The sequence below is a fragment of the Stigmatopora nigra genome, chromosome 9 (genome assembly GCF_051989575.1).
Source record: "Stigmatopora nigra isolate UIUO_SnigA chromosome 9, RoL_Snig_1.1, whole genome shotgun sequence".
NCBI lineage: Eukaryota > Metazoa > Chordata > Actinopteri > Syngnathiformes > Syngnathidae > Stigmatopora > Stigmatopora nigra.
In genome coordinates this window covers 7,719,557-7,747,302 of record NC_135516.1, presented here as the reverse complement: position 1 = coordinate 7,747,302, position 27,746 = coordinate 7,719,557, and the positions used below count along the sequence as shown (strand labels likewise).

General features: G+C 37.9%; 1 protein-coding gene and 2 long non-coding RNA genes across 3 annotated transcripts in view; 2 read left to right on the top strand and 1 right to left on the bottom strand.

Annotated features, from left to right (window-relative positions):
• Positions 1-5,898, top strand: part of LOC144202045 (uncharacterized) — an 82,004-nt gene extending 76,106 nt beyond the window's left edge. Inside the window, exon 3 of the long non-coding RNA XR_013327453.1 lies at positions 5,763-5,898. This is a non-coding gene — a long non-coding RNA (uncharacterized LOC144202045). The remainder of the gene's footprint in view (positions 1-5,762) is intronic.
• cdh2 (cadherin 2, type 1, N-cadherin (neuronal)) overlaps positions 1-17,792 on the bottom strand; it is a 45,971-nt gene extending 28,179 nt beyond the window's left edge. The window contains exons 1-2 of the mRNA XM_077724970.1: positions 17,358-17,792; positions 15,601-15,709 (exon numbers count right to left, since the gene is read on the bottom strand). Coding sequence (XP_077581096.1) covers positions 15,601-15,709; positions 17,358-17,420 — 172 coding nt within the window. The 5' untranslated portion in view covers positions 17,421-17,792. The remainder of the gene's footprint in view (positions 1-15,600; positions 15,710-17,357) is intronic.
• LOC144202046 (uncharacterized) overlaps positions 17,385-27,746 on the top strand; it is a 42,405-nt gene continuing 32,043 nt past the window's right edge. Inside the window, exon 1 of the long non-coding RNA XR_013327454.1 lies at positions 17,385-17,775. This is a non-coding gene — a long non-coding RNA (uncharacterized LOC144202046). The remainder of the gene's footprint in view (positions 17,776-27,746) is intronic.

Here is a 27,746-nt window from a genome sequence, read left to right as displayed (position 1 = left end):
TAAGCTTGATAATCATATAAAGTATGATGGATTCATTGAAAATATTAAACATATATGTTCAACAAGCAACTCTTAGATGCCATTCTGAGCTCAAAAGGGCTTAGGCACAGATAGAATAACATGACAGCTGCAGCAACCTAGGAAACCGGGAAGACCTGCAAGCACAAACATTTGTCTTTCTGGCTCGCTGGAATCTACATTAAGGGGTCATTAGCATTGCAGAATCCTCAAGAGATGCTCCCATAGCAGCTGTACATCAAGTTTTACTGCCCAAACACAAAGACAAGATGGGGTATCCTGTGAGTGTTGGTGCTGCCATGCATGTACACGGAGACACACTGTACAGGAACTGAGTGTGTGCTTTAGTAAATTCTGGGATAAATTTACCAAGTAGTTTGGACTAAGGATAACAAATGTAGCAGTAGAATTGTGTCATGGCAAATATAATGCCGACATTGATCAGTGAAAATACCATTGCCAAATTCATTTGATCTTTTATGAAATAGAAATGTTTTATGCTCTCTTTGCATGTTCTAATCCAGAAAGAGGAGTGGTGGGAGATATACTATTAGGGTCATTTTAGGCAACAAAAATGGAGTGACACCCAGGGGTTACATTTAAACATGATCAGACAGCTGGTGCCACGAGCTTGACAACAGATCATTCTTATGGAATTCAATTCCGTTTTTACAGCTATGGAGCTGTGGGCAAATTGTGGCGTTCTTCTGTTAAGAACATTAAATTGTTGTTTTATGGGTCTACTCTTGTGGCAAGGAGGTCATTTTAATGAGAGACAGAGTCCAGCTCATGCCCCCCCTCACTTAAAAAGCCAATGCTGGACCGTCAACCACATTAGGGACATCGGGCCCCTTCATCAACAGAGATGGCCCGTCATGGCCCATTACAGAATACAGGTCCTGGGGATGCGCTTAAATTTATAGTATGAATAAATCCAAATCCAGAATCCTGTCTATCATGCCCACATTAGGTTATTTGAGACTGGAGACCCATCAGATGTAATAAGCCTGATCGTTTTGAAAGAATGGCTGTTCAAGCCCCCGCTACAATAGCAGTGAAGCCCAGTGAATTAAACAAATGAACTCCATCTTTGCTATTTAAATGAAACTGTAGAATAACAGGAAACTGTGAACCTCATTAATGTTAGATTCCAAGTGGAGCACCAGGGGAAAAAAAACATATATCACTTACAAATGAAAGCATGGTATAGTATTTGAGCCAAATAAGTCTCACTCACTCATACTCCTCTATAAGCTAGCTCCAGAGGCTTCTAATGGGGAGGGTAAGGTAGTTGCCCCTGACAACCCAGCAGCTTTTGAAAACCTGAGCCCCCATTCATTTAAGTCTTCTTTATTTCACTCTCTCCCACTTTCTTTCATTTGTGGATCTCTGGTTTTTATTACATCCTTTCCCTCCTCACGCCTTAAATCCCAACTGCGTTATCCATGTCAAATCCGTTGGAGACAGCCTGAGGAAGTCAATATGGAGCCAATAGATTCTCTACTGGGACTATGTTGAGCTCACAAGGCATGCAAGGAAAAGCAAACTATGACGAATGACTCAGAAACATCAGTAAAATAAACGTTTGGATGGTTTGTTGCAATCAAAATGGATATTTAATGTGCAGACATGTAGAGCAATTGACTTGTGTTACTTTGCTGCAATAGACATGACATTCCATCAACAACAAGGCTCCTAATTGCAAAATATTATTATTATTAATTTAAACTATCCCAGAATAGTGTAACCCATGGGAGGGTTGGAGATGCCACAACAACATTGAGCATCATTCGCTGTTTTACAATTGCAATTAACACCTGCCAACATCCTGTCATGAGCCGCAGGTGTAAGAAGAGCAATGTGTGACCTGATGAAAGACACGCCGCCAGTTCAGTGTCAAGTAGTCATTTCCTCTTACTGGAAGTCCATTCTTTATTTAGCACAGACTAAGAAGGTTAAAACTACTGCACACCCACACTGGAGACAAAACTACAATGTAACTACTAGTGAAGTTCACTAGCCACATATTACCCACATTGTTTTTTTATAGCATAGTGGTTCTCAACAATTGTAACACACATGACGGACATCACAGGTGAAAGTATAAATCGCCAACTGTACATGTCCCAGTCCTACTGCCCACCCAGTGACAGGAAGTCTAGATGACACTGTGAATACTAACAATGCGGCCGAGTGTCTCCCGGGCCCTCGTCTGTGCAGCAGGCGCAGCGTGGAATCTTAAATGAGCAACTTTGACAGAAAACACAGGCTTATCGGAAGGGGAAAAAAATGGAGTGAAGGATGGACCAGGAGAGGAGGCAATGAATTTAGTAGTTGAGGGAGAGGGTGCTAGTTATCTTGTGTCAACAACGAGCCCTTCACTAACAAAGGGTCTTTCATATTTCCTGTGAACAGAGACAGAGGCTGCCATTAATCCCGGAGGGAGGATTTTCCTTTGCACATAATTTACTCCTCTTATGCCTGTCCTCCCATTACTGTTTAGAACATCAATGTAGTGGATGTCTTTGAATAGGTTTGGTCACTCGTAAGAACAGTCATGCCAGTGCTAACTCTTGATTTTTGCATGGTTCTGAATGGATTATCCTCGGAGAATATCCTTCAGTGTAGGTTGAGGAGTACTTTTTAATGTCTTATATGCTCAGTGGTGTTAGGCATTTTCAAAGTAACAATGAAGACAAATTCGCATACTCAGGCCTCTTAGTGCTATGGGAGAAGACATGACGAGAAAGCAAAGGAATCAACCACTAAACTGTGGCTTCCAAGCAGTGGTGAAACGTGAAGTGTTCAAAGATGAAAAGCACAAAAAGAGCTCTCACTTAAGCATGTGTGTGGCGTCTGGACCTCCTTTATTTCAAACAGACACAAATCAATGCTGGAAAGATTGCATTCTCCAACCACACTGCAGACAGACCAATAAACAATTGGCTAGATCAGAGGTTAGGCAAGAGGCTTTGGTGGTCCTAGCTAAGTTTTCATTGGAAAACTCTTTCGAGACATCTTACATGCATCCACGCCCTATAATGTGTTCAACAGCTTTGCAGCATGATCTGCTTGATGATTTAGCACTATTAAAGGCAACATTATCATGGTTAAAAAATGTCTGTGAGTCATGTCTGCAGTAAAGTGGGACATGGAACATGACATGAAAAGACAAATACTTGCCATATGAATTTTAAAACGGTTGAGAGCACAGTCCTCCAGTGTACAGTAAAATATGGCATAGACAGAATATGATGCAGTATATTGTATTGATACTACCCAGTAAATAATCAGTTTTCCAATCTCAGATACTGATTTTTTGTTGTTACAAATTACTTTTAACGCATGCAACCCTAAGCAGCAAAGAAAATGAAACCGTCCTATCAGATAAAATTGTATTTAGTTATCTTATACTTATTTATATGTATGCTGTTGCTGTTTGTGTTGTTTTTATAATAATAGGAATATGTTCATGATGAAACTACAATATATATTCTTCTGACATCAATATGATGTTTGCTGGTAATACAACGTCTCCCATAATTCAATTCAATGTGTTTTGTTTCATGCAATAGAATCAAATTACGTTGCACCCAATTCTGATGATATTCCCAATCTTAATGCTGAAAGGCATGTGAATGAAAGACAACAAAACAGCTCATCTAAAAAGATGAAAATATTGATTGATATTTTGTTTTGATCCATTTGACTGTATTGTTGTTACACCCCTAATTATTCCTGTGAAATATACCAAGTATTATTTTATTTTTAGTTTGAGGAATATGCCACTGCGTGACAACATTCTGTCACTATTTTGCTGAGCATATTTATATTTCTTTAGAGTATCATTACAAAAAGACAAACATTAATTGATGTTACACCAGCATATGATAGCTCACATTTTATGACTAAAAATTAGTTTAATGAGGCAACAGCTCAAATGTGCATATACGCTATAGAGGTCATATATGACACCAAATATTGTTTATCCCTTAAATGCCAATGATATTTTTTACATGCCATGAATATGAAATGGTCTGGATGTATTTTGACAAAATTTACAAAAGTACTTTCACTTGACTGTACCGTACTGAATAATAATACCAGATTTGAGCTCGCTAGTGGAAATCTTTCATTCTATCATGCCAAACTATAAATCTTTCAACAGCTCTATAATGGGATAATATGTGCTGGTGTTGCCTGTTACAATCTTTCGATACGCAGTAACCCTGACAAGTGCAGAACAAAGCCTTGTTTGTGTCTTTTGACTTCATCTCCATTGGCACACACATTTTTGGTGAGGGCATTGTAATGGGTTTGTCACTGTTGTTTTTCCACTATTTAGTTCACAAGATCTCATTTAGACAATGTCTATGTTGTTGAGCGCAATGCAGGGGGCCTTCTCTAGGAAAATAGTCATTACAAGCTAACAATTAACAACTATTTCTAAAGGAGTTTAACAGGTTAAAGGTTAGGTAGGTTTGACTGTTTTGAACTTTTTTTTCCTATACATACTAGAACTGAATTACTTATTATTGATTACTTAACTTTCTTCTTTTGCCTTTGGTTGACACCCATATTTGGTATTAGTTAGAGGATGCCTTAAGTGTATGTGCAGTTAATCAACTGGCACCCACTTCACATACAGTCTCCACTCACTACGTCTATCCAACATGAGGGAGGTTTTGTGGTCCGAAAATAGCCCCCACACTCCCCATGACCCAGTTACTTTTAGACACATTCCTCCTTTTTACATGTTCTGTATAATTTGATAAGTAACAGATTTGCTGATAGTTCTGCAAAACAATTCACTTACAGAGACAAACTCCCAATCTCCTTGTGCATTAATGCGTTTTTTTTTTATACAAACAAACACTCCATCAACTCCCTCTAAATTTAAATGGATGAAGCAGCATACATGGTTTGTGTAAATGTGTGTGTGTGCATGCATGTTTTTGTTCACTAATTGAGGTTATGGCAACATCCAAAGCACAGCATGAACAAAGCAAATGTACAATTTTAAAAATATGCTTTTAGTTTTGACCCCACTGTGGATGTCCAATAAAAGCCAAAACACATTCAGAGAGCAAATTATCTCTATTTATTTAACCAGTTATTTATATATTTAATTTTGGATTTGTGTCTTATTTCCACTGGGGTAGTGGCACCCTCACAAAAAAATGCATCAAACAAATACATGCTACTCAAAAGTCAATAAATTTGGTCAGTCAAACTACATGAGGGACTGCTTACCATTAACGCAAGTGGTGGTCCTGGAGAACAAAAAAAAGACATCAAGACATGTTGATCCAATATAAATGCATGCCTTCCTAACCCCCCACCAGTATTTTACAAGCGGGGAGCTCAAAGGGTGGACAAGGCTGCAATAACATCAGCTCAATCATCTTGACCCAAAGCTCTTTTCTGCCGTCTACACAACATTCTTTTCATGTTTCCCTTTTTATTTAAATGCTTGTGTCTGAGAAGATGCCATCTGTTGCATTTCAAAATACAACTGAGTAAAACAGCAAAAGGGATCTAATGTGGAAATGTTGAAACATAAAGCAACTGAATGATGATCAGGTAAAAGAAAGGGTGTAAAGACTCTACCACGATGTTTTATGAAGTGCATCTTCCATGCAGTTCATTCTTAAGTATTTTTTTTATCTGTCCAAATGCATGTACATTAGGGGGATAACAGTAGACTAAAGCTAATTCTGATTTTTTTTTTGTGCTCCCTTCAGGTTCCCCGGCGGATGAGTGGTTGGCACGTCGGCTTCACAGTTCTGGTGTCCTGGGTTCGATACTAGTCTGGTCTTCCTGTGTGGAGTTTGCATCGTGGATTTTCTCCGGGTGCTCTGGTTTCCTCCCACATTTCCAAAGTATGCAAGGTAGGCTAGTTTAAATCTCTAAATTTGTATGAGTGTGAGCATGAATGGTGGTCCGTTTCCTTGTGCTTTGCCATTGGCTGGCCACTAGTTCAAGGTGTCCCCTGCCAGGTGCTTGAAGTCAGTCTTTATTATTATACTTATACTCTAGAAAAAAAATAGCATTATAAATTGCAATGCGTGTATAGAATAAATAATAAATGTATTATTTATTCTGTAAACTCATTGCAATTTATCACTATATTTATATTATCCAAAAACTGTTAGATGTTTTTTTCTTTTTGTCTGGCTGAAAAATGAGGGTGTATTTTCTGCAAACTAAGCTTAGGTTCTATAATATACCAAATTCAGTGTCTTTTTATGTTGAGCTCCCTGTGTCTATCATGACAGGCCCAGAAGGTCAACAGCATTGGCACACAGTCCTCCAATGTTTAAGCAATGCCATGAATTAATGGCGAGGCTGTTATTACAAAATTCCTCTGCTTATCTTCTACAAAGGTCACAATGCTGACAATGTTTAGTGTGAGGGAGCCAGGCTGAAATCCAGCATTGAAGACATGCCTTAAATTGATGGGATGTTGTTTTTTTTAGTGTTGAGGATGGTAGGTAGCAGTGGGGCAAGATTTCATAGTGCAACAATTGTAAATTATGTTAAAGCAAAGAGGATATAGAACTGTTGTAATAATAGAAAATAAAATAAATAAACAACTAAACGAATAAGTAAATAAACAAACATTTGTGACACTGAAAGTGTTACTTTTTTGCTGCTAGACTTTTATGGACCCCTAAAACACAATGAAGTTGCCTTTTGTGTTACTTTCAAGTGCAATTCATATTTTCACTGCTGTGAGATATATGATCTATAAATGACAGTTTCTATACAGCTAGGTAAACACGACTTAAAACAACTACTGACTGACTGGCTAGGTGGTTTTAATATTTTGTGTGTGTTCCAAAAGAAATCTATTTAAACATTGTTAATTTTCATCATTTTTGATTGATTAGTTCTAAAACCCATGCAACGAATCAGGATAACATCTAAAATACAAGGAGAAAATGCAATTCAATTTATTGTATTGCACCTTATACATATTTTTCGATCCCACACAGGGTTTTTATGCAAGACACAACATATGTATAAAAATGTTCAATGTTCATACTGTGACTATATTACACCCTTCAGTAAGAATATACCCCCCTTCAGCCTCATTCCTGCTGAGCCGGCAATGCTACAGCAAATGAAGAGGCGACATGCCACACGCTCTTTAATGCCTCAATAAATATCGACAGTGGAAGTGATAGTATAAACTCAGACAACGTGAGCTACCAAGCGATGTGTTGCTTACTGCCAGAGTGTGCACTCAAATCGAGATTAAAAATTGTTTTTGGTCAATCATAATATCAAGCATTAGTCAGGCAGGCACTGGTGTCAGCAATGTCTAGCCATAGTATGCAGATCATTTGAGACCTGCAATATGGAGTGTAGAATAGCTCAGCTAATGAGAATGAAACTGCAGTCTTTTAGAGGTAGATCATGTTCACGATCACTTATCCACTGAAGAGCTAGCAAAATTGTGCATACATGTACAAAGGTATATGTTGTTTGTGGTTAAAGAAGTAGGCATCAAAGGTCACCTGGAAACATGAAGTGACTACGCAGCATAAAAGAATTCCATCCTTCATGATATGAGAATTGGGGGCTCCTTCATTTGAGAATGCTTGGGCAAGGCAAGAAGGATGAAAGGCTGATGCATGCTCAATGTCACAAGATACAACCTAGTGAGTCATCAAGAGGCTAGTGTCTAACGAAGCGCTGGTGTGTTGAAATTGAAGCCTCTTCCGAGAACACAATAGTTGGCGTGGCCGCAGGAGGTCGCCTCCCCTTTGTGAATATGGTTACTGTATCTGGGTCAATCAATGTGCTTCAGCTTCAAATTTCTCTTTTATTGTCATAGACATGATGGTGAGCCAATTTGTGTCACCTCGTGATGTGCCATTGTGAGGTGTTGAAGTAGGACTTTAGATTGTAGTGTAGATGGGAAAAGCTAAACATGGATGCTGCCTGGTTTCAAAATGCACTGTATAATTCAGGCATTACTTATGGTATATTTGTCTTTATAAGATATAGAAAATATCATCGCAAGAATGCACAGAATTAATTGATTGCCTGTTCCAATGCCAAAATCTATCTAAGACTGCATAGTTGGCAATGTTGTGTTTCCTACATGCTGAGTCTTAAGCACATGGTATAAATCAGAAAAACAATCAAAATGCTTTCCGAATGTGTGCAGTTAACCATTTCTACATATGCCTCAACAAAATATGCATGAACACTTAAGATAATTTCCGCATGTGATCAATCCAAGCACACTATTAGACCACTAAGTTTGCTTTAACTATACGAAAGCTGACATGATGACTATGCCTGAAGAGTAAGGAGATTTGCAAGCAGCAACAGCACTATTGTATAAAAACAACTCAAGTGAGCCTGAATTTATTGCCTACTGCACCAAAGATTTAATGAGACAGAACATAATGAGTATGGGAGTGGCACCTTCAAATGCCTGCTGATGAAAAACATTAAGATCTTTTAGGCCCCGTTTGTTCTGTAAAAAAAATCAACTGCAGTAAAAAAAAAAATCTACAATTTGAATATATAAATTACACTGATTAGTTCTCTCCAGGGCAAGAGATGTTATTTTTTTGGAAGGTGGATGAAAAATCTGTTTTAACCAGCATAAAATAAGATGCCTATTTAAATGGAGGCATATGTAGAAGAAAAGTCACGTCAATAGTTGTTTATACATGACCTCAATGCATTGTGTAGTAAATGTAATACGTTTCACCAAGTTTCTTAATATTCAGTAGAAAAAAAAAACGCAAAAGTAGGTAAAGTTCAGTCATGTAGCATGTAAGGCTTTGTATTGACTGCAAATTTATTATAGTTCAAGCAGTAATGATTTTCTTTGATTGAGGTTGCTTGGGTCAAATAGCCTTTACTAACCCTCGGCTACAAATGCGTTGCTGTTTGTGTTTTTAAATTCAACAAGCTAATTAGATGTGAAGGACAGACCCCACATACAACTACCCAATGTCAGACACTGTTAGGTGCCAATAATGGAGGGCAGGGCCTGTAGCTGATAACTATGATATGAACAAAGGTGATGAGGGAAAGTTATTGGCGTCATGCTGGCCCTCTAGATAGTACACGTAATGGTCTTAAAACACTGTGTGCCTGCGCATAGCAAAAGATTATTTTCAGACAGCCTCGTGTTTAGCTAAGAACTTACAGCCTAAAAAGGTCAGACATAAATAAATTATGCCTTAACCCACCATGCCACCCAGCAGGCTCAGGAATGCACCAGGCAATTAGTGACAGATTGTCACTGTAGCTTTAATATGCTAAGATTATTTTTATTATTTCCCTATTAAAATAGTGCCCAAGGACTGCTATGAAACTTGTGCAATAAAATGTATAGAAAAAAATGTGGTGGCTATGGTACTGTACTAATTCCTCTAACGCTTGCTTATTCGTCCTTATATTGAAGACAAACTGCATCAAAGGTTATTTTACACAGATATATTCTGCTAGGATTCAATCTACTGTCACAATTTGTGTTGAATATCTAGGCCATGGTGCTCCCAGGAAGAACAGAAAATATTCTGTAAGGAAAGATGAAAATAAATTTATGCTGGGTGAAAACAATAAAAGGAATAAAATCTATTCAACTCCAACCGCCAGTGATGCTTTAGCTGGAAATTGGCGCACTGCTTTCATTACATATATATTGATCACAGCAAACAAAGACCTGCATGTATTGATTTACTTCCAGGAAAAAATAAGGGTATGAAGTCAATGGAGTGATGATATGAACACTAGTTTAATGAAAGGGAACGTGAGACTTTGTTGGAGATGTAGGAGATGTAGGATGAATGGCCATGGGGGTTGGTTACTCTTCGTGTTCTACAATGACACAGAATTGTAGATACACAGCAGAGACCAGACTAATAAGAAAATGCAAGAAACTCCTCAGTGGTTCATGTTGTACTTAATTTGGGTAATCTCTGAGCAAAAAATGGAACGTAAAAAAAGTACGCAAACATCTAAAATGTTGTATGAGCCAGAAGACTTGAGGTATTTAGTTTGAAATGTGCAAATTCTAAAACAACTTGATTTGAAGGGTCGTGTTACCCGGCGGCGGCAGTGATGTGACGCAATACCCCAACCCATGTGATCGGCTGCAGACGGCTGTGCACAATTAATTAAAAAAATGCATGTATGTTTCCCGGTTATGCGAGATGAGTCTCAAAAAGATCTACACACTTATAAGTGTGTATTTCAAATGCAAAGCGCATTAGACATGCATGTAAGACAATTCACACACACATTTGATGAAACTGAGTGTGTTTTGCGTCAGATGTGTTTACAAATCCCAAAATGTGGGCTATGTCAGATGTGTGTTCTTGAGACACTATGTGGTAGACTTGAGAAAGCTGGCTGAATCACTGCAGTCTGAATTTTAGTTTCAGACATATGTTTATTCTACTTCCCTTTCATTAGTTACTTAGTTACAGTGGGGAGCACAATAAACCAAGTGGTTTACACATCTGCCTCACAGATGAGAGGTTCTGGGTTTGAGTCTCGGTTTAGTCACTTCTGTGGGCACATTGCATTTTCTATTGGTACTATTGGCTTCCCCTCACAATTCAAATAGTGTGCATGGGTCCATTGGAGAGATTTTAATTCTCCTTATGCTTGAATGTCTGTGTGAATGGTGATTTATCTCTTAAGTATGTGCTCCGTTTGATTGGATAGTCACGTCCTCACATATTATAAACTCAGTCTACAGTTTAGCATGAAAATTGGTATCCATATATAAAATAAATTACATAATTCTGTTGTGCAATAAATTTAGAGGCACATTGGCTTTTTTCCAAAAAGCTGGTATATTTGTGGATCACCTGGTGTTATCACATACATTCTCAACATAGCTCTCAAAATTTTCTCACCTTGAAGCTTGGATGCCAGTGGTGGAGATGCAAATATGTATCTGTCACAGTGGTCTGACATGTAGCAAGCCATGCCCACCCATGTGTCTGACCTTGTTTGCCTGTCCATCCGTTCACCCGGACCTGATCACGATTGCTCGTCTAATGTGACGAGCAGTCTCCGAGTAGGAAAACGGCTTGAGTAGCTTAATAAGTACTTGGTCCAGTTTACTGGAGAGGGTCGAGCGGGGTCACGTCTCACCAAACAAGTCCCCCCCGCAAATATATCTAAGTGGCCGCAGCTGTATTAACAGGACATTGGGTAGTGAAACAACGCAGTCTATGCAAAGTGTAGAACTTCACAAGAAAACATTTTAGTTTATTTTAATGGTTTGTTGTGTCAACAATGCAAACGCAACATTTTAACTGATGGTAGTTTAACAGAACATGTGTGGGATTATTAAGACAAGCACTAACTAGGACTGTCTGTATTTCTGACATGAAGTCCAAGGGCAGCAAAGGCTAAAGATACCCAATCCTCTTTTTTTGCCTTTATCTGGCTCGGGCGTGACTCTTTTCTAGACTGCCTGGATGAAATAAGTGGCATGGAAGAAAATTTCAGATCCGATCTAGGCTGCTTTCGTATGTGGTTTTTAATCTGATCTGGGTCACAATTTTCAGAATCAGTCTGAACTCTTAATTCTTTCAAATCGGAATTCCTGCAATAATTGCAACAGAGTGAAAGAATAGAGTATGGAAGGCTGGCAGAGATGATGGTGTGCAGTAAAATTGTGTGGTAGGAATAAAAAAAAAGACTACGGTATACGTCATTTTTGTCCCTTCTTTTTATACATACTCACACACTTTTATATGCCAAGTTCATACAAAAAAAGCTCTATTTACTACTACTATAAGAATAAACAACTCCAGTGTCCTTGGATACATGTGCAGTTACATCAGGATGCTCCCAAGTTACATTACTATAAATCATATATAAAATAATATTATAGATTCTTGAATAATTTAATACAACAGAGATGAGACTATTTTGTCATTTTGTAGTCCTGTTTAATGCAAAGTAGTAATTCTCACCGCCAGGCTGCATTTTCCTACTCCCCGCCAGAAATGTTAAAAAAGAAAAATGTTGGTTATATTGACAGGTCACCTGAGTTTAGGATGTTTTCAAGGGAGTGTGTGTATCGGCTGTGCCTTTATAAAACTGCACTGCTTCCTACTATATGCCATAAGTACTATATATTTTTCAAGCGCAAATCTGGCATTGTTCAAACAGAGAGAGTTGTCTTATGTACACTAAACTGTAATAGGTCACTATGTTTATTGGGTTTGAGCATCAGAAAGTAAAGTGCCCCTGTATCAAGCCTAATATTGCAGTTGTTTAAGTTAAGATGGAAAGTGCAATACCCCTCCTCCAACTTCTGACACCCCTATAAGGAAAGGCTTTACTGAGATGCAAAGGCAGACAATAAACATTCTGCTTTTCCACCACAAAAGCTTGCCTTGGGATAGAAAGCAAGAGTGTATGAATGGATGCAAGAAAGTCGTTTGGCCTTTTCATTAACCCAGTTTTTAGGGAGGGAAACCTCTGCTGAATAATGTTTTAAGAGCCCGTAACTGGCACAATTTCTCTAGTTTTCAGACCCTCTCTGGATAAAAACAGCACAATGCATATCAGTTCTCACAAGACACTAGAATTCCATCGAGGGGGCGAACGACCCAGTACCATGACCTACCTGAAATTGAATGGCATTTGTTAAACACGTTGATTAATCAGAGAACTACAATATAGCTTATCTTTGTCCCTATAATACTATTAATAAATAACTATTTTAGTTTGAGTTTATTTCTTTATCAGGCCAGACCAAACATACTATCCTATAAAAGTAAACGTCATAGAGGCAGAGAGATTGTCATGGATTGTTGGGTAACAATGGGCAATAGCTCCTCTCACCAGACTATGGAGAATAGTTTTTAAAACAAAAAAAATCCCGAGTAAGTATTTCCTGGCTTTTATTCATATCGCCCTGCCATCTTACTTTAAAATGTATTTGTATTGAAAATCAATACAGTGTCACTTGGCCTGCTGATGGTTAAAGTCTAGAGGACACCCCCAAGGAACATGATTAAATCTTGGAATCAACTGTGCTGGCTAGCCACCCACCCCTTGCCAACATCAAATCCACAGGAAGTCTTCAATTTAGTGCATACAATGTGAGTTGTTTACAAGTGAAGTACCACCATTTCCACCTTTTGACACACCTCAGGCTGTATATTCCCTCAATCAACTCAAAAGGAAAGACAACAATTACACGAGGCAGCAATGTTTAACAGTTTACCTTTGCTTTGTAGTTTGAACATGTTATGGAAGCCACCATTAGGAACAGAACAACCTTACTGAAATTTAACACAGACAATCCCATTTCAAACTAGTTTCAATAGCCAAAGAAAAGTAGCAAAAAACAGCAAAGCCCATGTGCTCTTATTTGTCCTGACTGAAGAGGTATGCCTAGCACAAATGACTCTTAACACTTTCTATTTATCAATGAAGACATCTCAATGGAAAATTGGCCAACTTAGTGATGTGAGAGTAACTTGCTTTGCGTTGCTCAAAAAACAATATCCAAAACAGCATGGGGAAGCCAAAATTGAAAAACTTGGCAAAACTCTTAACCGTGGGGGCTTTTTGTCTCTCCCAAGACATGGCAGGAGCCTTCCACTGGAGAATGCACTTTCATTAACATCATCCCACGCTGCTGAGATGCTAGGCCGCATTACAATGACACAGGAGTGCCCCTCTCTGTCAAGGAAATCTCTAGTACAACAAGCCGCTTTGGGGGATGGGACGGCAAAGCAACTATAAAAGAGGTAGTGTGTGTGCGGATGGCGAGGGGGGTACAAAATAAAGAGAACTTGATTACCCACGGTCACGGCTCATCCACAAGCCGGCAGAGGCAAATCCATCACTTGCAGGATCAAACAGAAACATGTTCTTTGGGTAAAGCTGAGTGAAAGCAGCAGCCACCCATCTCAGAACTTTTCCTCATGTCTTGTCATTTCTATCTCCCTTCCTCCACCAGCTGAATCACACCAGCAGTGGCATGCAACTTTTAGGCACATACTGTGAAATCCAACACAGGCGAGAATTTTTTTTTGGCCTAAATGACCTCAAGGCTGTAACCTTCCTAATGGCACACTGGTGTTATATTCCACTTTTATGACTGTCTGTAAGACCAATGTGTGGCTTCACAGTAGTTGCATCCTCGTTAAGCCAGTAAAAGTCGTGCTGTTCATGTCTTTTTTTGCAGTTCAATCGATAACTGAAGATAATGATGGAAATATTTTTTAAACAACTTAATGTGAAATTCTACAGAAACTGATATATTATAAACACCAGCCTTATTCTTATGCTATAATTAGGAAGTGTTGGGGCTGAACAAGAAAGAACAAAATACAAAAATGCACTTTTTAGAAAGTAAAACCCACACAATTAGATGAGGAAAAGTTGTCTATTTTATATTAGGGATAAAAGCCACAATGAGTCATGACATTTTTTTTCACGCAGCAAAAAAAGCTTTAATAAGACCAAGTTGCTCATAATGACTGACATTGAGTGTTTTAGTATTTGTTACTAAATTGTAACTTGAACTGTAACTTTAAAAACAGTTTATATATGTATATATATACTCCTGTAATTTCCTGTAAAATCATATTTACTCGCATATAAAAATTATTACTGAATCAAGGGTACGGCTTATATGCGCATAAAAACACGACGTGCAGTATTTGTCCTGCAATTTTAGATTCAAGAGGGTTTATTGCTCACTGTGAAGGGAAATGACAACTGCTACCATCATCTCTCGAGAACATCGGGGTATAATGTTAGCAACATTTGCATCTTATCTTAAAAACATCAGAGGAAATCATAGAACAGTATTTTCTTGTTGAAAATACAAGTATTGGCAGTTTCCAAGAAACAATTGCCCACACAATCTGCGCCCCCATATTGCAACACACACAAGCACCCACTTACATTTTATACATTAGGATAATGAAAGAGTATTTCTACAAGTGTAGTGACATTATTGTAATAATAGAAATATAAAGTAACTGTTTTTAAGGCCCCTAAAGGAAAATAATAATTTAAGTGTATGTTATTTTAGTAAATCTTCATTGTCGCACAATAAGGCATGTATTCTTAAAATGTTAAAACACGGTTTTAGCTTTTTTTCGTGATAATCCAACTTTATTCTCTGAACAAAAATGACTTATTTGCACTGAGGTTCTAGTGCTGTGCACATAATGTCGAAACATTAATTGCATCATTAAAGTTGCAAAGGAATCAAAATGCGTAAAATGGATTTTCATTATCTGCCCAACATGATCTCTCCGTTAAAGATGCAAATTGCAGAGGGTGTTAGCCACAATGTATACGTTCCCTTTTTACGAACAAGCGGCACCCTGCACATAGGCTTCTGCTGACAATGAAATCTATAGGAACATGTAAGCAAATGGTGTAGGATAAATGTGAACCATATGTGTGCTGGTTTATGAGGCAAACAACATCCAAAGTAGCTACTCGGTGGGTAATTTTAACATTTGGGGGGTATGTTCTACACGGGAATACCATAGAACACAACATGGGTGCATAGTGATACATACACATTGAATGGGGGAGTTCAACACTTACCAGTGAAAAGGGGCTGTCCCATCTCTATGATATCTGGCAAGCTGACCTTGTATATATCTTCAGAGAAACCAGGCCTGCATGGTGGAATGACCCCGCATTCTGCTGCAATCTGTGGTGGAAGGAGAAGGTGAAGCGGTGCTACAATTAGTCATAAATCAATCCCCAAAAATTCCCCTCTACGTCATCCCTGAAACCTCTTGCTCACGTTTTGGATCCCCCACCCTCTGCCACTTCCCTCAGTTGTACAAAAGCATCTGTTGTTTTTATAGCAGGCACTGCAATTAGGATAATGAGGCCAAAAGGGTTAAGCATTAGCCAAAAAGCATGGCTGGGCAAGAACAAGCTCCATTTGTCCCAGCGGAGGGGCCTAGGCACAGGCTGGTGTTACTGCCAAGCCTCAGTGTCGGCTTTTCTGATCAACACTAGCTGTATACTTTTCAAGAACAGGAACACGGCTATGGAACATACCCAGTCGACAATCCCCTATTGTTACCTTATATTAGTCAATCAGAAAAAAACTAAAAAGAAAATAAAGCCAAAGAAAATCCAGATTTAACGCTGACCAATTGTGGATTATACTGGAATTTAAGTACACCCCCACACTTGAAATGACTCATCCCGATTAAACAGAAGATATCAAGGATTTATCTTCCCGAATTTTGAGGAGTACTGAAGCAATTTTCAAACATAATCTACCACTCCCTAAACATAACCTCAGCTTTGATTCATCTCATCTGCTAAATGTGACCCCGTTTTTCATAGCATGAACTCTGTGAAGAATACAAAAGAAAATAGGGGACCCCTGTGTGGAAAAGAAGAAAAAAAACACTGACTATTAGTGCCACTGCTTAATCAGAGGAATTTAGATTGGAGGGAGGGGGTAGACTAGCTGGGATACTATAGGAAAAGCATAGGTTTTCTTATCAGGGGGCATGTTTATTGCATTTTATGAGCCTCTTAAACATTTAGAATTTCACTGCAGACTATGTCGAATGCATTTTCTCAATCCAATGTATGGCGCACAAGCTCAAGGTTTCTTTACTATGTAATAAACACACACCAAAAAAGTGGAAAAATAGCATTTGACCAGTATTCCATCTTAAAATATTGCAATATTATTCCTTTGTGCTTAATATCGTACCCCTGCTGTGTGCGCACTCATTTTGCCTTTAAGACCCCCCCCCCCCCCCCCCCCCCCCCCCATAAGCCTCAACCCTGTTGCGTGTAGTGGGGCAAGGCAACATAGACCACGGTTCAATGTCTTTTTTATGTTTGATTGTTTATTTGTTTATTTTGGCATTAAGATACAATTTGGATCACATGCATTTTAAGATCTAAACTACTTATTACATAAGAAAATACGTTATTAACACTGTATTAATGATGCAATCAACTTCCCATCCGAGCCTTTATAATAAACTTGGGAGCTTTCGATCTTGGTTAAAACCGCGTTCAACTTCCACACGCGTATTCAACGCTAAACATTCAGTGTTTGATGAATGTCGTTGTATTTTACATGTTTGATGTTTTGTCGTAGTTCAAATAAACGAGAGCTCCAAATGTAATGCTAGCAGCAAAGGCACGCGCCACTGAAAATCCGTTTATTGTGTCCGTTTTTCAGCGTTGATTGTTCAGATCAGAGACAAAAAGAAAGCAAAAGAGCTTAGTTCGCGTGAAACTAAGTAACTGCATCCCGATTTTAACAGTAAGGTGCACAAAATAGGACTAAAGTGTCCCACTTGGTGCTTAGAAATTACCTGCAGTACTGCCAGGAGCGCCAGCAGGAGCAGCCCGTCGCTGCCCTCCCGTCGTGGGTGCATTTTTTTTCTCGCGTAAAATCCTCTTGGAAAATGACAACCTAAATCCCAATCGCTGGGCCAAAATAAGGGGATAACCCGATCTCTCTTTTTTTGGTTTGTTTCTTTAGACGAATGGCTGACGCGTCTTCGGCCGTTGCAGCAGCCTCCGCCGTGGAGCGTATCCGGGAGAAGCACTGGCTGGTACTGAAGCTGCTGCAACTCTCCTCCTCTCCCTTCCTTCCACTCCCGCAACACAAAAGGCGAGCCTTGGTCCAATCCCGGAGAACACACTTCTCTCACTGTCTCTCCCTACTGGTCACACGTCGCTTAACTGGTTGGAAAGAAGTCTGTCACACAACACACCAAGCAAAAAAAGGTAAACATCGGTCCGGTTTGGGGGGAAAACTGGGAAAAAAATGTATTTTTTTAAAAATTTTAAGTCTTTAATGATCAAAGATCTCAAAGAGATCAAGATGTTTTCAAAGAGAAAGACAGAGGTGACGTCAAAGCCCCTCTGGATTGTCCAATGAGATTGCAACGGCCTCATTCTGCTCTTATCCAATTGGTTGGCTGGGTGTTTGAGGGATTTAGAGTAGGGGGTGGGGTTTTAGAGAGGGGGGGCACTGTTCTTTGAAAACTATTTAAAAAGTAGAAAAAAATGTTTTCACTTAAATACAAAAAAAGGATGAACACAATTGGTTTATTACACAAATCTAGATTGAAAAAAAATCTCTCCAGGGGACATTTAAAACAACAGACTTTTTATTTGTTTGGAAACACAACAGCACTTTTGAAAAGCACAGTTTCAGTCATTCGTCATTATTTGTTCAAAACTAATTAAATGTTTTCAATTAAAGACAAATAAAAATAGACAAGCCAAACAAACACCATTTTTAGCTTACAACACATTAATATAATGTTTCTATGTTTTATGGGATAACATACTTTAAAAATATCATTAAATGAATAATCTATTCATTAAAATGATTACCTATAATCCACAGGGTAGGAGTTTACTGTAGTCATTTGCATCCAACAATATTTCTTACTATCTTTTTACTGAAGTTCAATTTTCAAATCTTGGTTCTGTGCATATTTGTAAGCTATTAGGACATATTTGTAACGTTGTGTCTTTTTGATAGTTAGCTAGAGATTTTGAATAACTGGGTTGTGTGGGCAAGCAGCTTGCCAAATAGATCAGCTATACAAATACAGTGACATCATAGTAGTGCGTCATTGTGTTACCAGCCAACGACTTCAACAAAAAAGAGGAATGTGGAACAGTATACGATAGACAACAATGGAGAATATTTGGTGTTCTTTTCATCTTTCCTCTAACACGTTGCTGTATTTGGATATGCAAGGATTTTTACTTTGTTAAATCAAAGGAACATTACCGATTAATGTGATTTTATGTCAGTTAATTTTAGACAAAAAATATAATGTTCCAGAATCATAGCATCGGAGAATTATCATAGGTTGTCCGAATAGCTAAGTCAAAGTTCTACTTATTCGTAGTTACATTGATACTTGCTTTTACTACCTTTTTACTGGTTTCCATTCTTAGTTTGACCTGAGTGCACAATCATTGAATTAAGATGTTAACTAAAAACACTTAACTGGTTATTATATTTGTCATGCAAAAGAGTATCACATGTCTTGAATATGTTATCTCCCATTATAAATAGTCTTATATAGTTAATCCCTATGGGAAACAAACTTAGACACTTCTGTATATTGCAACACCGCAGTTTTAAATGCTGATACCCATTCGGCATTGCCCTTGAAGACGTACAAGTTGCCCATGCCACACACACTCATGCCACCCGCTACCATCACAGATGCTGGCTTTTGAACTGAGGCCCATTAAGAGCATGGCTTCTTTTTGTCCTCTTCGGTCTGGATGGCATGGCATCCCGGTTTTCCATGAAGAATTTCAAATACTGCTCCTAGAGCCCGTTGTAGAAAAGACACATTTTTGCAGTATAGAATTGCATCTGGCAACCGCATTTGGCGCTGTGGATGGTTTCTGTTTTCTGAATGGTTTCTGAAAGTACTACTGAACCCATTCTGTGATATCCTTTTCAGTAGTGTTCCTGTTTATGCTGAAGTTCCGTTTTAGGGGCCAAGCCTCTCAAGCATCCGTTTTGGTGGGTTGCAACCAATTCAGGGTCTACCCTACTAACTGCTTATATATTCAGCATGATGGCAACCCTCATGAGGAAAAGCTGTGTGAAAATGATATATATAGTATATACTTTAAAAATAAGATTAACTAATCATTGAATGGAGTATCAAGACTCCGCCTAGGGACAAGTGTTCAACAAATATTATTACTTATTTGCGTATGGCCAAGTATATTCAGTGATAGTAAAATTAAAAGGATGACATCATATCATATTGCACCATCGATATATATCTATATATATTTTTAAATGTGTACCCTACGTAAAACAGTTCTTCAATTAATGGCTTCACAAATTAACATTTTTGATAGTGGTGTTAAATGCTGAAGTTGATGAAAATATGAATTGGCTTTTGTGCTCATTACTGTCCCATTCTATTCATTCCTGTAAACGGCCTTTATTCATGCACTACTAAAATATGCAATGAATAATTCTCCTTACATTATGTGCCAATGCTCTATTAATAAAAGTTGAAATACCTTAGCTTTGCTGCTGATACCTAATTAACTCCTGAGATGTGGAGTGTATAGTTTTTGACAGAAATATGTCTCACTTCTTTAAAATTTTCTGATTTTTAAATCATCTCTGAGAAACAACAGCGGCTGAATTTTCCAAAACTTTTATTCAGAATCTTCATTGTCCTTTCAGGGGAGAAAGAATAGGGTGCAATGCTGATCACCTGCTGCTCCTCCTCCTCCTCACAAATCAAACTATCCGCCCCAGAGGCTAAATTGTAATTGTAAGCAAACAGCAAGTGTTATTGCATCCCACTTTCAGTCTTCATATACAGGAAGAACATTGCTCACTGCTGGTAACAAGTGATTTGTGCTTCCTTGCACTCATGTCATTGATTATCACGCCTGGTAGTACATGTTTTGAAATAATTAGAGGCACTATTTAATGCAAATGAAGCTAGTGCGAGAAGCAAAAGAAAACTCTCTACTAGATATCAACACAACAAAAAACACTTGCTTGGATTGATTACATTACAAAGGAACCTTGCTATCTCTATTTAAACATAAAGAAACTGTCAATTTCAAATCAATCACCATACTGAAGTGGGATAGTTTCTATAGTTAAAACAATTAGTAAGTATGACAAGGTAGTGTTTCTTGTCAAAGGCATTCATATTCACTGCAGCTAGAGGCGAGGAAGAGATCAAATCGGATGACCTGTTGAGAATTGGTATCACATTTTAAACAAATTCTTCAATCTATTTAATCTAATCTAATTGAGAGTGGATCAAACCGCTTCATCTCTTTGATTAATGCTGAAAGAGGCTATCTTTCATCCATGCCTTCGAGGACGAACAGCCGTCCGGCGATCTAATTTGGCGTAAGCACGGTTCAATTGGCGCATAGGCACGTTCCGGGTTTCATCAAAACAATTTGGTGTAAAATGCACAGTCAAAGGAGACGCCAAGGTTGTTGTGCAGTTTATGGGTTATATATTCTCGCGCCCCCGCCTAGACAAGATAGCGTCAATGGAGGTGGCCGTGTGATTCATGTCCACTGCCTTGCTGACACTGCGCTTGACTCTCATAAGTGAGAATGTCCAAGGGTCCCCGAGGGGGCTGGTGGCTGAGCCCTTGAGGCACCCCACTTTGTACTGTAGCTTGTGGCGCTGTAGCGCAGTTGATGACAGTGGAAGAAAACACAACAAGGTCAGCAACGCTTTCACGTTCACTTCTTCATGCTGACATTGTGTTGAAGCAGGTCACACTTGGTGCGAGGCAAAGCAAAAGCCAAATATAGATGAACTTCTCTAACAGTATATGCACACATCCCTTTTTGTTATGCTGATTTCATGAGAAATTATTTTGGTGGACTCAAAGCATTGCGTCATTCATGGGAAGACAAAGCAGAGCTGCCAATGTCAGATGTTTTGAAATTTGAGAAACAAGGACTTTCTGTGGGAAATTTATCAAGTGTCGTACAAATCCTGACCCTCAACTGTCACAATACACATTTAGTGTACTTCATTTTAGCCAGCACCAAAGGATAATTATTCCTTGTGTGTTATACTTTTTCCTTTGACTTTTAGTAACATATGGTGGTCATTTTTGGCACCACTAAATGTTAAAATGTTACTTAAAACATCATCAGTAGTTAAATCATTCATTCATGGTTACTGATGACTCTAGAACAGGGGTCGGGAACCTTTTGGACAGGGGGAGCTATAAACAATTCATATTTTCATATTGCTTGAGAGACATACTTAGAATTTAAAATTTACCTGTCAAAATATCATGTTTGACTGTTTTCATATGAATTTCATTCATTTTCCATACCGCTTATCCTCACATTGGTCACAGAGGGGCCAGGGCCTATCCCTTAGATTACCCATGACTAGAGTTTCAAAAATATTTAACCTTTTTTTTCTATTTGAAATCCCAACCTTTTGGGAATAATAAGTCATTGGCACCCATTGACAGCGATAAATGTGTAAATCACCAAGACCAGTATTCCCAGTAAATATGGATTGGAAGGTATACAGTTGTCAATAAATGCCAAATATGAACAATATATTCATATATATTCAATATCAACAATATACACATTTTTACCTATAAAATATACTACCTTAGTGTCGTAAATTTACAGTTACAATTTCTTCGTGTCATTTTTTATTTCCTTTGTGGCTCTAATATGTCTCTGCTTTTCATTTTGTATAAACACAGATATTTTGACCCCACTCAACATTTGCCTAATTACCTTGTCATTGCCAAACCCACACACGTCAAAAGGTTGCTTTGGAACAAATTAGTGCGAGGGAAGCCACGGCCTGTTCTTCAGAGCCGTTATCAATTGAAGAGTCATTGTTTTGCATTCAATACGGTGTCTCAGAGGACTAAAGGCATACCTGATTATTCTGCTCTTGTGCCAAATCGGCCCATTCAATCTCATCTGTTGTTGGAACAATGGAGCCAAATAGCATTCACGATGTACGGAGAAATGTGAGTAATTCATCCAAGCAAAGTTTGAGTGCAGGACATGAAAAATGCTGTTTTTCAATGAAAAGATGAAGCCTACTTTAAAGCAGTTTAGTACCACTCCTCTGACCAAAAATTAGGGTTGCGTTGTAAGATCAAGCGGCGTTGCTGGCAACATTCAGTGTGTTCTTCTACTTCTTGTCTACACCAATTTAACAGTTTGATTTTGTAGCCTTTGCAAGGAGGAATGTCAGAGCACACGTCTGGCTGCTGCATTCCGTTACGCCTCCTGCAGATCAAATAACGATTGATTGCCTTATTAGGGGAAAATCGCGTTGAACTGCGAAAGAGCTCAATGCGAGAGCAAATAATTATTGGGATGTCTTTGAATTAAAAATGTATGTTGATTAGAAATGGCACATCAAAGTGGTAGGCTTCACTTTCATTTGTCATTTATTTTTCATTGTGATCTGCCCACAATAGGTTGATTTTGTTTTTGTGTTTTTACAATTTTAGTAGAAACAAACCCAGTGCAAGTTGATTGCTTGAGTGTGTATTTCCATCATTGGCCTCGAATGAGTTAATTCATCTTGTTAAAATTAAATTTTTTTATGGGTTGATAGGTCTATCTTATTACCACTATTGCCTCTCAAATGCTAGCAAAAAAAGTCAACTATTGAATAGTCCATTCAACAATATTCCTGGATAATGAGCAATGTTCTCATTCACCCTATCAAGTTGAAAAGACAGCACATGTAAATAGCTATTAGATTTTGTCTCTGCAGAGCTGTGATATTTGAAGCTGTGTGGTGAATTTCACTATTGATTTGCAAAAAAAGGACAACGTGTTGGTCAACTCTGACTGTGTGCCTGGCCTTTTCTAACTTCATTTGCACTTGTCTAGACAATGGGTCCTTGATAAATTTGTTGGTGAATTAGGTGATCTATTCTCATCCTCCCCTCAGATTCATGCACTCAGCGTGGCTTTTGTGTTAATGGAAAGGCAGTTGGGCCAATACACAGATGCCATTTTTATCATAAAAAAACTGGCATTTTTATTAATAATCTTAATGGTAGGGATAATTAACAGTTGTAATAGCAATTTTTATGCAAGCAGCACTGGCGCTTGTTAACAATGTGTGAATAATGAGTTCTATCCTAAGCTTGTTTGCGCTCCAGGTTTGAACAACTGTGAAGATGTGCAGTGTTCTCATTAACAGGATTAAAATTGGTATGCCTATAGTAAATTAAAAGCAAGAATATGTTAAGTTATTTCGAGTATCAGAGAGTACAAAGACCCATTTTAAATTTCTATGAGTATTTTTACTCTTTTGATTTGTATTTCCTGGGGCTTAATATGACTAGGAAAACACCAAATCTTCCAAGCATGTGTGCTTGTGAAAAATTACCCCAACAACACTCAGTTGTGAGGTTTTTTTTTTAAATCTTCTTCTTTTTATTATATATATATATATATATATATATATATATATATATATATATATATATATATATATATATATATATATATATATATATATATATATATATATATATATATATATATATATATATATATATATATATATATATATATATATATATATATATATATATATATATATATATATATATATATATATATATATATATATATATATATATCAATACATACCACAGTGGATTTTACTTTAAATAATAAAGTACTAGTTAATACTAATACAAAATAGGAATACTTGAAAATACCTTGATTATAAAGTGGCGATATATTTCATGAGTGATAATTCATCTTCATTTAATTATTTAATGACCTACTTTTTTTTAAATCATATCATCAATCTATTCTTCTATTTTCTCATTATACTATTAGTCATTTGGTTGTTGTTGACCACTGGACCACACAGTATGTGTAGTATATGACTTTTAAAAAGGCTTTTTACGCAAGCAGAGCAGATGTTCAGGGCAGGTTGCTAATTTGGCTCACTCAGGAGGTGATCATGAGACATATTGCATTTTATTCCCACCCTTCACCACATACACAAATGCACGCACACACTCTTCACTATCCTTCCACATGATTGTCATCTCAAAAAGTCGATCTTGAGCAGTTTTGTACACTCACTGAGGCTAAATTTACCCTGCATGGTTCAAGTGACAATCCGTATACTTTTCTTTTTAGTAATGGGATATGTGCAGCGGTAATGGTTAGGGCGCAGCATGGAATTTCATTTTCATTTGTTGAAATTGTATACCGTATACATTCACTCTTAAATATCTTTTATAGAGGGCTATTCATTGTTCAAAATGAGAATAATGCCACATTTTATCACCAGCTAACAAAAATGGCTGTCAAAAGTATGCCGGTTACATGAAAATAACAGATCATTTTAGAAATAAAAATCAAAATAAGGCATTTATACATGTAGTGTAAATCCTGCTTTATTTGCAGTACTACTTTTCTTGACTCATGTCTGACTTGTAACATCCCATTCAGAACTTGTTTCAGATCATTTGCTTCATTGGTTGAATAGGGATTGCGAAGAACGATTTTTTTTCTTGTTGCCTCTTTAGTGGCATTTTTTCTTGGATCGTACTATATATTTTGTTGTTGTTTTTTTATTCCTCTCTTTTATAGTGCAGGGCTTCATTCCTCTAACCTTTTTTTTGATAGTGTTTAATTGGCTTCCATTGATTCGCTCGATCACTGCAATGGCTTGGCTGCATTCTCTGCTGACCCTGCAAAATTGAGACAGAAAAAAATAAGCCAGTCTGTCTAACAGGCATTGGCCCTGTGGCGCATGCACACACAATTCCCAATACAAGCAGTGAATGATTGTGTCAGTGAGTTGGAAGTGAGTCAACCTGCCCCTCATAGTTAGTGTAGCACAAAAAACAACAAAGGCCTTGCTGTTGCAGCGGAGGGGAGGAGGGACACGGAATGATGGAGCGGGTGGCATGGGGGTGACGAGGCGGCCAAATGGTGGCTCATCAAGTCGGGTGGGGGGGACATGGCAAGTCAGCCACGTGTCACCTTGAGCTCTCTGGAGGAAGTGTCCGGAAAAAAACCTGCTGGGAAGAAAGGGTGTGAAGGATGAAGTGGCAGGGGAAGTTGAACCAGGTGTCCACTTGTCCGTATGTGACAACAACTGCGACTGTCACTGAGGACTCTAGGATAGTCTGGACGTTTTTTTAATGTTTGTGTGCATCTCATTTATCGCTGAGGCACTGAGACGTGTAATAATCCACTGCCAGTGATACAACACATTCACGTGCTTAAAGCAACGTATGGTCCATTCAAATTTGAATATTTCTCTAATTATATTATTATTCCCACGATTTGCTGCCCACTTGTAATAGTACAGTTGACACCAATAACAATATGATTCAGTTCTGATAACATTTTGATACATTTTACTACACATGTTTCATCGATTCTGACTATTCACACAATTATATTTTAAAATTAACTCCAGTTAATTGATATGATTTATTCAATCTGTGAAACAATTCAATAGAATGTTGCGATAATATAATTTGTTGCAATTAAAAGTCAATAATACCCTACAGTTGTTAAAATTAAACTATTTACTTCAATTACAACAACCTACATATCACATATGATTGCATTTACTTCAATGATATGAGGCAAAGCAGTCCCATCTAAATGAGGGTAATGTAATTTAATACCTCATTTCAAAATGGACATTTGTGTGGGCAACACAACAATACTTGTAGACATCTGTTCTGTATTGGCATATTCCATCTTAATATGGTTAACGCAGATTTCCTGTGCCAAAATAGGATCAGTGTTATGGGAATGGTCCGATAAATACTAAAAGGTTTAGGAAAGCTGTAGCTTCTGGGGTACAGTTGCTGTTTCCTCAGTCAGAAAATTGCAGTTTGGGTGTCAGGTTTCCCCAAATCTCTCCTCGGCTGCGTGGTTAACCATTCACATTGTGGTTACATGGCTTCCCGTTGTGGTTTCCTCATAAACAATCATGGTGGTATTAGTAATAAGTACGTACCTGTAAAATGTCTTGTTCTTCTGTATTTTTAAGTAGGCAGGAAATTTAGCATGGTGTTGATGTTAAACCAAGAGTGGTCACAGAAATGTATACTCTCTCCCCTGTGAAACAGAGATGAGGATTTATTTAGTTAAAGGACTGCTCTGCTGTGTCTGGCACAGTTTCAAGATGTATCTGTTTAGGTTAAGATGGAATCTACAGACTTTCCCCGGATTTTAGAAGAGAATGTGTAGTCGCTTGTGTCAGAAAAGTTAGTCTTAGTTGCAGGTAGATAAGAAAATGTACTATAACATAAGGACACTCAGAAAAACCCAGGCAATTAGAAAGTAAATTTAAAAAATCTTTTGAAATGTGTTTGCTAGTTTAATTCGATCAAAATTTCTTCCATATTGTACAACCTGCCTAGACACACAAACATTAGAATGCAACACACCTCCAAGTTAAGAAGAGTTTTGCTCCCAGCTGCTGTGTCAGCAAGGCTAAGGCCATTTTACGTGAATCAGCCACACACACACACACAAGTATTTTATGGAACGCCGATATTTTATTATGATTGAAAGGATTTCATATTTGGGGTTTGCTTTCATATTTCAGTGGACATAATGTATATCTTGGGTTTATTAAGACCAATAACTGTACAAGGCTGGATAGCAATAACCTTTTTATAGCCAAGTAGCAATAAGACAAAAGGCTTTACTGGAGGGTAGCTCTAATGCCCATATTCATTTATAAGGTTTATCTACCATGGTGCTAATTATTGGTGCTTGGACGTTTGGTTGCCGGTCTTTTGGTAGAGTTTACTGTTGAAACCAGCTCTCAAAATTATATTCATGAAAGAGGGTTTAATATCTAAAAGAGTTTAATATCTAAAAGAGTTTAATATCTAAGTGCTGTTTAATATCCAAGTACATTTGATCGGCGAACAGAAGACCGGCTGCCAAACGTCCGGCGACCAAACGTCCAGTCACGTATCTATTTCATGCAGACCTCTACTAACAATTCACAATATGGTACTTATGTATTATGGCATACATGGCATGTGCAACATCTGTTCTTAGATTGATGAGATTTAATGGTGCAGACATATTAGTCATTCTGTTCTCAAGGGAATTTAAATCCGTGAAATTAAGTGAACTCACTGGTTATTTTCTGTAGGGTATATTTTCACATTTCCTAATATTTCAGTGGTTTTCAATATAAGAAG